The 11,971-nt window shown below is 40.7% G+C and overlaps 1 protein-coding gene across 1 annotated transcript in view; it reads left to right on the plus strand.

Annotated features, from left to right (window-relative positions):
* mrc2 (mannose receptor, C-type 2) overlaps nt 1–8,785 on the plus strand; it is a gene marked incomplete at its 5' end in the record, with an annotated part of 11,664 nt that extends 2,879 nt beyond the window's left edge. Inside the window, 8 exons of the mRNA XM_008297222.1 lie at nt 230–338; nt 434–672; nt 1,889–2,051; nt 2,189–2,338; nt 3,892–4,005; nt 4,467–4,646; nt 6,264–6,287; nt 6,559–8,785. Of these exons, the coding sequence (XP_008295444.1) occupies nt 230–338; nt 434–672; nt 1,889–2,051; nt 2,189–2,338; nt 3,892–4,005; nt 4,467–4,646; nt 6,264–6,287; nt 6,559–6,779 (1,200 nt within the window). The remainder of the gene's footprint in view (nt 1–229; nt 339–433; nt 673–1,888; nt 2,052–2,188; nt 2,339–3,891; nt 4,006–4,466; nt 4,647–6,263; nt 6,288–6,558) is intronic.
* Between the last annotated feature and the right edge of the window lie 3,186 nt (nt 8,786–11,971).

The following is an 11,971-nucleotide window of genomic DNA, read 5'->3' on the forward strand; positions in this document are numbered from 1 at the left end:
GAATTTATATAAGATCTGAAACATTAAGATGTGAGATGTACAGTCATGTACCTTGTAGGAGTTAATAAGTTAAACTTCCTCCTACTCGTTTTCACACATTCTTTTGAGTTTCTTTTAATTTTGTGTGATTTGTTTTCTTTCTGTTTTTTTTTTTTTTGTGACTTTATGGTATGTCTGATATAACCCAGTGATAAAAAAGTCGTGCCATGATTTCACTGTCACCTCTCAGGGAAACTGTGTGGTGATGATTCATGGGAGCCAGCAGAAGAAAACCGGAATGTGGGCTTCTAGAGCCTGCGAGATGGAGAACAACGGCTTCATCTGTCAGAAGCCACAAGGTGTGACATTCAGCAACAACCACAGCAATGGTATTTACAAGCACAGGCCACTTTGCAAACAGAATTCTAAGTAAATCATCATATATGACTTTCAGACCAGAGTCTCCTCCCGGCTCCGGCCCTCATTCCTGACTCCCTGTCGAAGCCGGTGGAGCTGGGCGGAGTCACGTACCGGGTGGTGGTGAAGCGCCTGGACTGGACCGGCGCTCTGCACCTCTGTGAATCTTTGAACGGGACCCTGGCCACGGTGACAAATCCTTTCCAGCAAGCTTACCTCACACTGCTTATCAACAGCCTGCACCGGCCAGCCTGGATCGGCCTCTACAACTATGGAGTGAGTTTAATAACCTACGGAAATCTCATTATATTTCACCACATACAGTGACGAACAGAAGTGAGCCCACTGCTGTGCGATATTACAAAGTCAGATGAAAGTTGAACAGTGGAGTATTTCCTCCTATGTAAACTTAAAAGGCAACAACATAGAGTTAAGATATAAAAAATACAGACCCCAAAGTAGAAACTCAATGCAACAAAAGTCAGCATACATCACTGATGTTGTGATCTTTGATTTTTTTGATGCTTTGAGATGTTCTGTCATTCTTCAGACACTATTTTTTTCAGGAGGAGTTGTGTTGCTCTACCTTTTTGTTTAAAATACCCCAAAGGTGTTCAGTTTGGATTATCCACAGACATTCATGGTGCATCTACAAATACCATCTCACCAACACCTATCGCACTCATGCAGCCCCATATCATGATACTACTACCTCCGTGCTTCACTGTCAGGACAATGCATTCACTGTGGTAGTCTTGACTTCGTCTGAGCCAAAAAAAAAATTATAAAAGATGTGCTGCAAATATTCATCAGGGTTCTCTTCATTCTCATCTTCTTTCACAAAGTTTTATCTTGCAGGTTAATGCCAAATAGCAAGGGTTTCTTTGAGCTGCATCCTGACATGTTGACATTGTCTGAGCTTCACATAAACTCTGATTTCCATTGATAAACCCTGTACCAAGTCTGAAGCAGCTGCTTTCACAATCTTTTCACAGCTGAATTGTGAAAGTAGTTCACTGTCCGTGGAGCCATTTTAGGAGGACGACCACTGCAGCTCTGATTAGTGGTGCTGTGACTCCTTCTATACCTCCTGATTGCTGCTGACACTGTGATATAACCGAGTTTTACTTGATCTCCCTGTGTTCTTTTTCATCTTTGTGAAGCATCACAGTAAGATTTTCAAACTGACAGGTTTTCTAACTTATCAGTGATCACAGGTGGATTCACTTTTGTTGCATTGAGTTTCTACTTTACAGTCTGAATTTTCAATATAGGTTTTATTTTCAATTGGTCACGAGGGAAAATTGTCAACGGTTCAACTTAGAAATAATGTAGTAATGGAGAAGTGATGCAATGTTGAATCATTTGACATTTAAGTAATATTGCACAGGGGTGGAGTCTCTTCTGTTGTATACTGCTATTACAAAAGTTTTTCAATGTGTGATTAACGGCGGTAAATTGCAACCCTTTTTTTAAAAAATGTTTAAACCAGGGACGGAGCTTCACATGGCTGGGTAATGAAGACGTTTCATATTCGAACTGGAAAGATGGGGAGTCCAATCAGATGGCTGGATGCGGTCACATGACCACCACAGGGCACTGGACTAGGACCCCCTGTGATGCTAAACTGGAGGCCGCCATCTGTCAAATTAGTGGTATTTATTCGACACAACGACCAAATTTAACACAGTGTTCACAACAAGTCAGGAGGAGATCATGAATTATCTCACGTAACACTTCAGCAATGAATCACGTTTATGTGCTCATCCCAGCTTTTTTTTCTTGCTCCCAGAAGAGCCTGTGGTTCACCAGTGGATCTATCCTGGCCTGTGCCCCCAGTCTCTGGGAGAGTGGGCGTGGGTGCCTTTCAGAAACCACTGCTACGCCTTCAACCTGCAAATGCTTCAGCTGCAGCAGGATGCACGCACATCCTGCAAGAAAAGTACGCAAACTGTTGTGGAAAAACTGACTCTTATTACCTTAAAAATTACACAAACACTCGGCTTGGTTAATTTTAAATACTGCAAAAAGGAGGAAGACCGAATCTGTTCAACATCTCTCTTAGAAAGCTTATTTATAGCAAGACAGTAAACACAAAACTCTTTTTTTTATTGGCTTATTTTCACTGGTTTGACAAGTGCAACCTGTAGAATTCCTCTTGATCTTATCAGCTAAATCAAAACTCCAGAGGCAAGACTTTAGGTTTAGTGAGGTAACTGCAGGTTTAGCTCGATGGTGGTTCATTTATTACTTCTGCTGAAGACCAAACCTGCGCCTGACCAGATTACACTAAAGGTAACAGATGAACTCATATCATAATATAAATGGCCGTCAATTCTCTTTTAAAATGGCAGCACCATTCCTGGAGGATCCTGCGGAGCTGGATGTGCAGATTATGAGAGGGTGTCTGAGGAGAGCACGAGGTTTCAGAGCTGCAATTTCAAAGCCACCTCATTGTTATACGGGCTTTTATATATCATGACGAAGCACAAAAGCCTTTTGACTTTATAAGATGTGCAGTACTTATCGGCATGGATGATGCTTTTATGTTTGCTCTTTACCTGCTCCCAGAACTATGTGACACCGCCAAGCAGGTGAAAGAATAAAACAGGTCATATACACTATGAAAATATCATATTCAGTGTGACATTACTAAATGAATCCTCCACATTAACATGAAAATAGTTTTATTTTTGTTACTTGATTATTTTTTCTTTACATAATTTCTCATTTCTTAGTAATAGTTCATCATAATTTCATCATAGAGGGACCACATTTGTAATTTCGTTATCCTATCATCTACTGCATAATGACAACTTAAGTGAAAGTTCACACTGTCTACACTTTCTTGCAGCTTTCCTTCCTGGTTTTGGCTGCAGCAGCTGTGAGGATTTTAGCTTGTATTGTAGTTTTAAACTCCTCGTGTTGGTTCACGGTTATAGTTTCTTCTTCTTGTGAGCAGCTCTAGACATGTCCATGTTAGATTTAGAAACTCTGGGACGCCTTAACAAGTCGATAACCAGCTTCGGTTGTTAGGTTTAGTAAAGCCAGAAAACATAAAGAAAAAATATCCTGGCTATGTTTAACTTGCTCCAAGGTCTCTATTTCTGACCCTACGTATCTAACAACTGGATGGCCGGCATTAACCCGAGAACCGTTTTGTTTCTCCACAAATGGATAAACTGATCACGATTCGATGATTAATGTAAATAAACTACAACCTCACAGTTGAGTTTGTTCCTGCGGAGCGTTTCGGGCTCCTGCTGTCCTGCCCGCTCAGCTCATGACACTGAATTGAAAACTAATTAAATGCAACACTCCTGACCTTCTCCACAGCACACATAATTGACAAAACGCATCGATACGTCTAAATTTAGACGTGTTTCATCGAGCCTGTGGTGCCGCTGTTCAATCTCCCCACATGATCAATTCTGCTGTGTTCCATCTCTGTCTGTTTCACCGTTTGTTTTTTCTCTCTCTCTCTCTCTCTTCTAGTGGGAGCAGAACTTCTCTCCATCTTGGACGAAACAGAGAACGGATTTGTATGGGAGCACATCCAGAGCTATGCGGAACAGGCACATGGAGCTTGGCTGGGCATCAGCGTGAAAGGTCCAGCATCACTCTCTGCAGCAGCAGCAGCAGACTTGTTAACCTTCAGATGTTTTCACCTTATTAATTTTACACTATTTTTAGGCAAATTGCAAGCAGATAACTTCCCTAATTTAATAAGTTTTACCTGATTGATTGTGATTTCTTTTGTAGTATAGTCATTAAACAATTAATTAAGGAGAGGAAACCTGATTAAGACTGTGTCTCTCGTGTCAAATAAATGTGATAAAGCAAGGTGCCTTATCTCGAGAAAGTTAATTTATTTAAACTGTATCATTATCAGTCGGAGCAATTAGATAATATGAGGGAAATGAGTGAAAATATGCTTCGTAGGCTAATGTGGAGATTAAATCCAAGACTGGAAACTTCTACGACTGAACTAAAATGTCAAATTAGGATAAAACTGAACCCCACAGTCTGTCCTTAAGGGTGTTTCTAAAGCTCCTCTGAATGTGCTGCAGGTAGAGGTCTGGTGTGGAGCGAGGACACGGAGATGTCGTACACCAACTGGGAGGCTCACGACGTCGCCTTCTCCGTGCTGTCGATAAATTCCTGCTTCTGGATCCAGAGCAACAGCGGCCTGTGGAAGCCGGGATCCTGCAGGAATCGAACGCATGGAGTCATCTGCAAAAGGCCTCGCAGTAAGTCCGTTTAACCAAGTAAAGGCCGTTTCAGCACCAGGTTCAGCTCAGCGAGTGGTGTAAAGTAACCAGTTTTTGAGGCATTTCAGTGGTAAATGCTGCACTTTCTTCTCTGAATCTATCTGACAGCATTTTTAAGATGAAGATTTCCCACAGTGGTGAATGCAACACATTAAAAATACAACACAGAGCTAAAGATTAAACCTTCCAACCTTTATTGGAGTCTATGTCTGTGAGTTGCTCAACCAAATGTTTAGGTTTTTTTTAAATTATTTAATCTCTGTATATAAAATTCAATATAAAGTAGCTCCACCTGCAGAAGCTACAACAGTAACACCACTGGTAATATGAAATGAAATGAAAAATACTTTATTTATCCCAGAAGGGAAATTCAATATCCTAACAATAGAAAATGTAATAACATATCAAAGCTTTAACTACACTTTGTGTTCTTCATGCAGGAGTTTTACTTGTAACGGAGTATTTTCACGGTGCTGTGTGGCTACTTTAACTTTATTTAAGCATCTGAGTACTTCTTCAGCCACTTAGCTCACTAAGCTTGTCAACACCAAGTTAAAACATTGCAAAGTTTGCCGAAAACAATGATGATGCCTACCCATGCCTTAATTCAAAACCCCCAGGCAGTTTCTTTGTGTTCCTGTCGGCTCATTTTTCACTATAATATAAAGTCCTGCACCTCTTTGGAAACAGCACAACCATGGCTACGAATAGAAACAACTCAAACATGTCTTCTGTGTAGCATGACACAGTTATATTGCCATAAACTAGAAAAAAATAAATTGTGTACAACATTTATTTAAGTGCCCACAGGTGTTAGCAATACTGGGGAAAAAAATTGGGGCTCCACTGATGATAGATATTTTGCGACTTGAGTTTTTGTACAACCTGCATTCTGCACATCAACTGTAAAAAGACGTTTAATCACTCAAATAGAATCGTCCAACAACTTGCTCCTCTGCATGCTCTTTAACAGTCATGCTGCATTTATTTTATTGATCCAGTGTGTTTCGTTTTCCTCTCAGTCTTTCTTATTATCTGCTCTGTGGAAAAACAGCCTGCAGTTCAGCCACAAAGTCCCCGAATTTTTGTTGCATGACTGCTGATTGGTGTGGAGTCACTAATGGCGCCGAAGAGCAGAGAAACTGTAGCGTTTTGTCGAATCTAGTTAGAGCGAATAGTAGAGTTTGGGCTCTTTTTTTTTTTCCATACGACACGTCAAATGAAGTGATTGTGATGAAATGTCATGATTTTAAGCCTAGATTCAGTTTTTCTTTCCAACAAAATTGCAGGTCACACATATTTAGTTCAGGGACTGTTGGGAAGTTTCTGTTTTTACAGTTTCTGGCTCTAATGAATGGTAGTTTTTTTTTTTTAGTGATTTTTTTTAAAAAAGATAACATGACTTTCAAACTTGCCAGTGCGTTATGAGGCTCGGAGGATTAAACTTTTAAACTGATTGCGGTGATGGGAGGATAAAAAAACATCCCAGTGGCACCTTGAGGAATCACTCAAGTACAAAACTCGAGTGCAATCAAAATCACTTGTTAAACACTGGAGCAGCTGACTTACACTAACTGTCTCTTGTTCATTTTGCAGCTGCTGAAACTTCGGCTGTAACAAGTAAGTTTGCTTTATTTGAAGCTTAGCATAAATATTTGCACATTCCTGCACACTGGAAGTATTTATATTACTTTTTTATGACATACAATCACTTGTATTTGCTAAACTTGCTGTTAATTTGACTGGTAACACTTCCTGTCTACTGACTTTTTTAAATCTATCTGTTAGTTTTCAGGGTTATACACTAAAAAAAAACCAAGTTAGATCAATCAAATTGTTTCTGGTTTTCTGCCATAAAGTGAATTATTTCCTTTCCTCCATCTCTGCCTAGTGGACGGTGACCACCTGCCCACTCTGATCGTCATCATGGTGACGGGCCTGGTGCTGGTGGTGCTGATAGTCGGCGTGATCTACTTGTACCGCCGGCGAACCATCGGGTCCCGGGGCTCCTACGAAGGGGCCCGATACAGCCGCACCAACTCCAGCCAGGCCGAGCAGGCCGAGAAGAACATCCTGGTGTCCGACATGGAGCTGAACGAGCAGCCAGAGTAGCCCGAACCGACCCCCGGACCGACCCGACCCGACACAGGAGAGGCCAATTCCAGTGTGCCGACTCAGAATCCGATACACATTTGTGGCATGTATGTTTATTTTTGTCTCTTTTGAAACCAAAAAAAAAAAAAAAAAAAAATGATTTTTAAAGTGCTGAAGGGCTGTGTAGAGCGCAGCAGCAGATGTTTAGTTTTTAAATTGAATCCCCACTTTCTAAAAATCCTCTTTTGCCAAGATTTAACAGTTCTAGCGATTTCTCCCCAGACGAATCAGACGCTTCCATCTGCACAGCTTCTCCCCAGAAAACCATAATGGATCTACAGGGAATAAATTTTATCGCAGCTGGGAGGAAAAAAAAAAAAAAAACAGTTTTATGAAACAACTCCTTGCTGTCTTCCCTGGTGCCAAAGTACTTTTTTTTTTTATTTGCACACTGTATGTTTTTTCCTATTTTGATTGAAAGACTACAAACCTTCAGTATCCACAGTCTTCGAGACCAAATTGCCGCATCAGTATTAACCTGAACTTGTGTTTTTGTTGATTAATTGTACCCCCCCAACCCCCCCCTATTGAATTTGCCATTATCTGTGCAGCTGTAGAGAACTGTTACCCATGATGCTCGTGTGGTTTTGTGAGCCTTGCCTCCCTCCTCTCTTCGGTCGTGACACGTCGGCAGCTTCTGTCAGGCCAAAGCAGAGGAGGAAATGTGAATGTGTGGAAGGTGACAGGGACCGGTGACCTCAAACTGTCTGTCTGAGGGCAAACACTATAATTGTGCACATAAGTAGAACTTTGTATTGAAAGCTGGTCTTTAAATAGACTGCATTGTGTCTTTTTTTTTTGTGTGTGTGTGTGCAGCAGGACTGAAAGGTTCAGACTCGCTATACTTTTTTCGGCACTTTCTGCGATTATCTAATTCAGTCATCCACCTGCCTTTAGTCATTATCCTTAAGGCGCATTTGCTGCTCTGTGATTCCCAACTTCTGTTTGTTTTGGCTCTTTGTGCCGCCATCTGGAGCTGATTCAGCATTTTATAAGAATTTTCTTTTTCTTTCTGTGCGCGCAGAGAAAAAAAAGGGGTTTGCAATTTGATATTTGTCTGATTCATCATTTTAATGGATATTCTCTCTCTTTTTATATATATATATATATAATGCAGGCTTCATTATGTGAATTGATCTACATACCTGACTGGTAAAGACATTTGGAAGCGTTCCTATTTACGATGGGAACACAAAGGAAAACATCCCTCATATGAATGACACAGTTGTAAATATGAGAGCCAAAGAATGTTTTCTCTCTTTCTTTTTTTTTTTTTTTTAACGTTAACGTTCTTCCTTCAGCTTTTTTTTTTCCTGCCTCTGTCTTCCTGCTCAGAGAGGAATGCTTTGGAGCCATTTCAGGCTTTTGGTGTTTCACTGAGCTGCTGTAAAATAAAAAAAAAAAAGAAGAAGAAAAAGAAAAAAAAAAACTGTGCTTTTTTCTTTTTTTTTTTGCTAAGATTGTAGGGGGGAAGGGAGCAAGTCGGCGAGTGTGTTGGAGTGTGTGTGCAGTCTCCAGCTGTGGAATGTTGAGTCGGCAAGAAGAGCTCAGTGGCACGTCTGGAACCAATCAGAGAAGGAGGGCTTTAGGGACATGAAGGGTCAGGAAGAGGGGGAAAGAAAGAGCTGAAGCTAAAGACGAAAAGTGGGGAGGAAAGAAAGAAAAAAAAAGGAGGAGAGTGAGGAGGAGGAGGAGGAGTCGGGGATGTAGGTAGAGGAGGAGTGGATTGGGCCAGGCGTACCCTGTCCTCTGCTGGTGGATTACTGTACAGGTTTGTGTTTATATATATATATGTGTGTATAAATGCAGTGGATGTGAACTGATGGAGGCGATGTGGTGTGAAGGTCCCGCTGTGTTCCCCTAGTGTCTGTGAAGATACCTGATGCACCTGTTCAAAAAAAAAAATTTTTTGGAAAGTTTTTGTGTCATTTTTATATGAAATAAATAAAGTCTATGTTCTCAGAGCTGTGGAGTTTTATTCATCGCAAACATACATGAAAAAAAAAAGACCCAATTAGCTATCAATGACATGAAATGCAGACTGCAGTGTTGATGTTTATCCACAAGAGGGAACACCTCACCTAGCACATGAGGCATCTACTGCTGGTGTTCCCATCTTGATTGACTTGTTCTTTTGTCTCGTAGGTTGTTGTGTGTTTTCTGCGGAGGTGCAACCAACCTACAGCTAACCGCAATTCTAATTCACAAAGCGTCTCCCTCTTCCTTATTGATTGCAGCTTCTTTATGATTGCAGCTCGTTAAAACAGAGTCCCTCCGTGGTAATCATCTGTGATTTTGCAGTAGCTACATTAAATTTATTTAACAGCGCTGTCATCCAGTGGAATTACTGCAAATCAGGCTTAATCTGTTTAAGGTGGCGTCGTTAAAATCAAGACCTCTTTTATAGGGGGAGACCCAGGAAGTAAGAACAACATTTACAGCCACAGAAACAGTGCGCAAGAAAGCATAACGGCAGTTAAAGATATATATAAAAGCAGATAAGCAACAAATACGTGCCATGCTTATTAATTGTCCAGATTAACATACAGTACACAAGAGAAGAGAGAACGTCTGTGTGTAATATCACTTAAATGTCAAATGATTCAAGACTGAATCACCTCTCAGTAACTTTTAAGTTGAACAGTTGTATTTCCTCTAATAAAAAATCTTTATGAAGATTGTACTGGAAATTAAGGAAACTCAGTCTTACTGCATGAAGATGGTTCAAAAATGAGCAGCAGAACATTCTTAGTTTGGGCTCTTTGGGCTGCATGTCTGCATCATGGCTCCACATGGAAGACAACAAGAAAACAAGTGCCAGAGGAATTTTAAAAATCTGGTTGTGAGACTTTACAGAGAAAGATACGTACAGATAAACTAAAAATACGTAAAACCGCAGTTACAGCAGGAACAAGCCACAGTACCACTAATCAGAGCTGCAGTCGTCGTCCTCCGTTAATAACATCACAGACAGCGCGTGACTTTCACAATCAAGCTGTGAAAAATAAACAAACAGCTGCTTCAGACTTTGCCCTGGGGATTATTGATGAAAATTGGATTTTCAGCGACGGCCCAGACAGTGTGAAGGACAGTTCATAATGTCAACCTCTGTGGACGACGTCCAAGAAAAAACCTTGCTTGTTGTTCAAACCCTAATTGCTTGATAAAAATTTGCTTAATAACATGAAAAAAAAAAGCCTAATGGATGTTGGGAGCACATTCTTTGGTCAGGTGAGACCAAGATAAATTTGGAGTTCAGCTGTTTGGGGGTGAACCTGTTCAGCACGACCACAGTGAATGCATAGTCCTGACAATGTGGGAGTGTGATGGTATGAAGCTGCATGAGCACAAGAAGTGTTTGGATGGTGGCATTTACAGAAGAATGTCTGTGAATAAACCAAAATACTGGCTGACAAGTTGACTCTCAGTCTGCAGAAGAGGAATATTCCAGCATGAGAACCATCCAAGGCACAAAATCAGACAAGAGTTAGAAGTGAAAAATAAACCTGGTCATGAATCCAGTAGAACACCAACATAACAACTTCAGCAGAAGAACATCTCCAATTTGTTGACGAGGATTGCATCTGTCATCAAAAGTAATGGTGGACGCATGAAGAAGTGTAAATAAAATCTCTCAGTAACATTTACTGACTTTTGTTGCATTGAGCTCCTCCTGTGGTGCTTGTATTTTTAATATATTAAATCTAAACAGAGCAAATAACTCTGCCGTTCAACTTAGAAGTGATGCAATTACTGTAAGGTGATGCAATTTTGATCCGCAACACCATGAAATACAATATCATGCAAGTCAATACAACGGTCAGGCGGTGTGGTTGGGAATCCTACAATATTCATTTAAGAAAATCAATTGTATATGCTGTGGGCATGTTCTATAATTTTATTATCTTTGGATTATACAGTGCAGGAGCTTCTGTTACTTGCATCCACCCCCCATTTATCCTTCATTTAGTGTCTTATGAGAGAGTTTCAGGCGTTGTTCTTGGGCTGTGCAGCTTATTTTGTCATCTAGAATATGCTGGAAGTTACTCTACCAACACTTCACCTGTGCTTGGAACCTTAACGTCTACCGCTGCCAGTGTTTATCCAGTTACAGCTCCTCCATCCTCCAGCTGGACCACGTTCGCAGGCACGTAGACCAACAGGGAGGCAAGTGGCTGTTTTGGGATTGCGATGGGAGCGTTTGGCCTCTCGCTGCCAGAGACCCCGAACCTCTGCAAGCGCCACATCTGAGCCAGTAAATTGCTTGTTATTCAAATCAAACCGGCTCCGTGTAATCCATCTCACTTAGGATGGGTGTCACAGCTCATCCGACTGCACGCCGCAGGCTCTCGCTTTAAAGCATCCAGGGGTTATGTACTCCAAGAGTTTTGTTTATAAGTTCCACAGCTCTGACACCTGTCGTTTTCAATGCATCATCGGCGCGCGGGGGCCCTCAAGGAACTTTTTGCTTACTCTTTAAACATTACATTTTTCTTTTTTTTTTGGCGGATTTCAGACTCGGCTCGAGCTTCGATGAAACCTCAGCTGAATGACAAAAGCTGCAGTTTGTAGTCTAAATGCTTCGTCATGTCGTGTTTATCTTCGGCTCCATTGCACCGTAATGTTTTTGTGGTTCCTGCTAGTTAGCATAAAGCGAGCTGCCAGGAAGCTGAATATTTCAGGTCAACTCCAAAGTTCCACGACATCTGAGAAACATGTTTTATTTACAGGTTTCGCTCACGACATCTGAAGGAAATGGAACTTTGTAGTTTCTCTGCATGTACTGTGTTCTTTGCAGCCAAGCTTTTACTTTATTTACGTCGCACGGTAAAACGTCATGAGGGGATTTAGTCAAAACAAGTCATCTTTTCTAGTTTAAAAATTGCAACATAGGAGCAAAAGAAGGATTTTTAAAAGTGGTGCATATAGTTTGTGTGCTTTCCATATGTTTTTGCAGGCTATTCTTCTATTTGAATGACATTACACTGGAAAATATGATTGAATTTAGTCTAATTAACTATTTTTTAAATAGTTTATCTGAAAAACTAGACACATTTTAATTGAACTTTTGTCTTGCATGAGTTGACAGAAATGCAAAATTATTATATACAGTTTGCATGTAATACACTTCTTGCACCACACATTTCAAC

This window comes from Stegastes partitus, unplaced genomic scaffold, assembly GCF_000690725.1.
Source record: "Stegastes partitus isolate 25-593 unplaced genomic scaffold, Stegastes_partitus-1.0.2 Scaffold1199, whole genome shotgun sequence".
Lineage (NCBI taxonomy): Eukaryota > Metazoa > Chordata > Actinopteri > Pomacentridae > Stegastes > Stegastes partitus.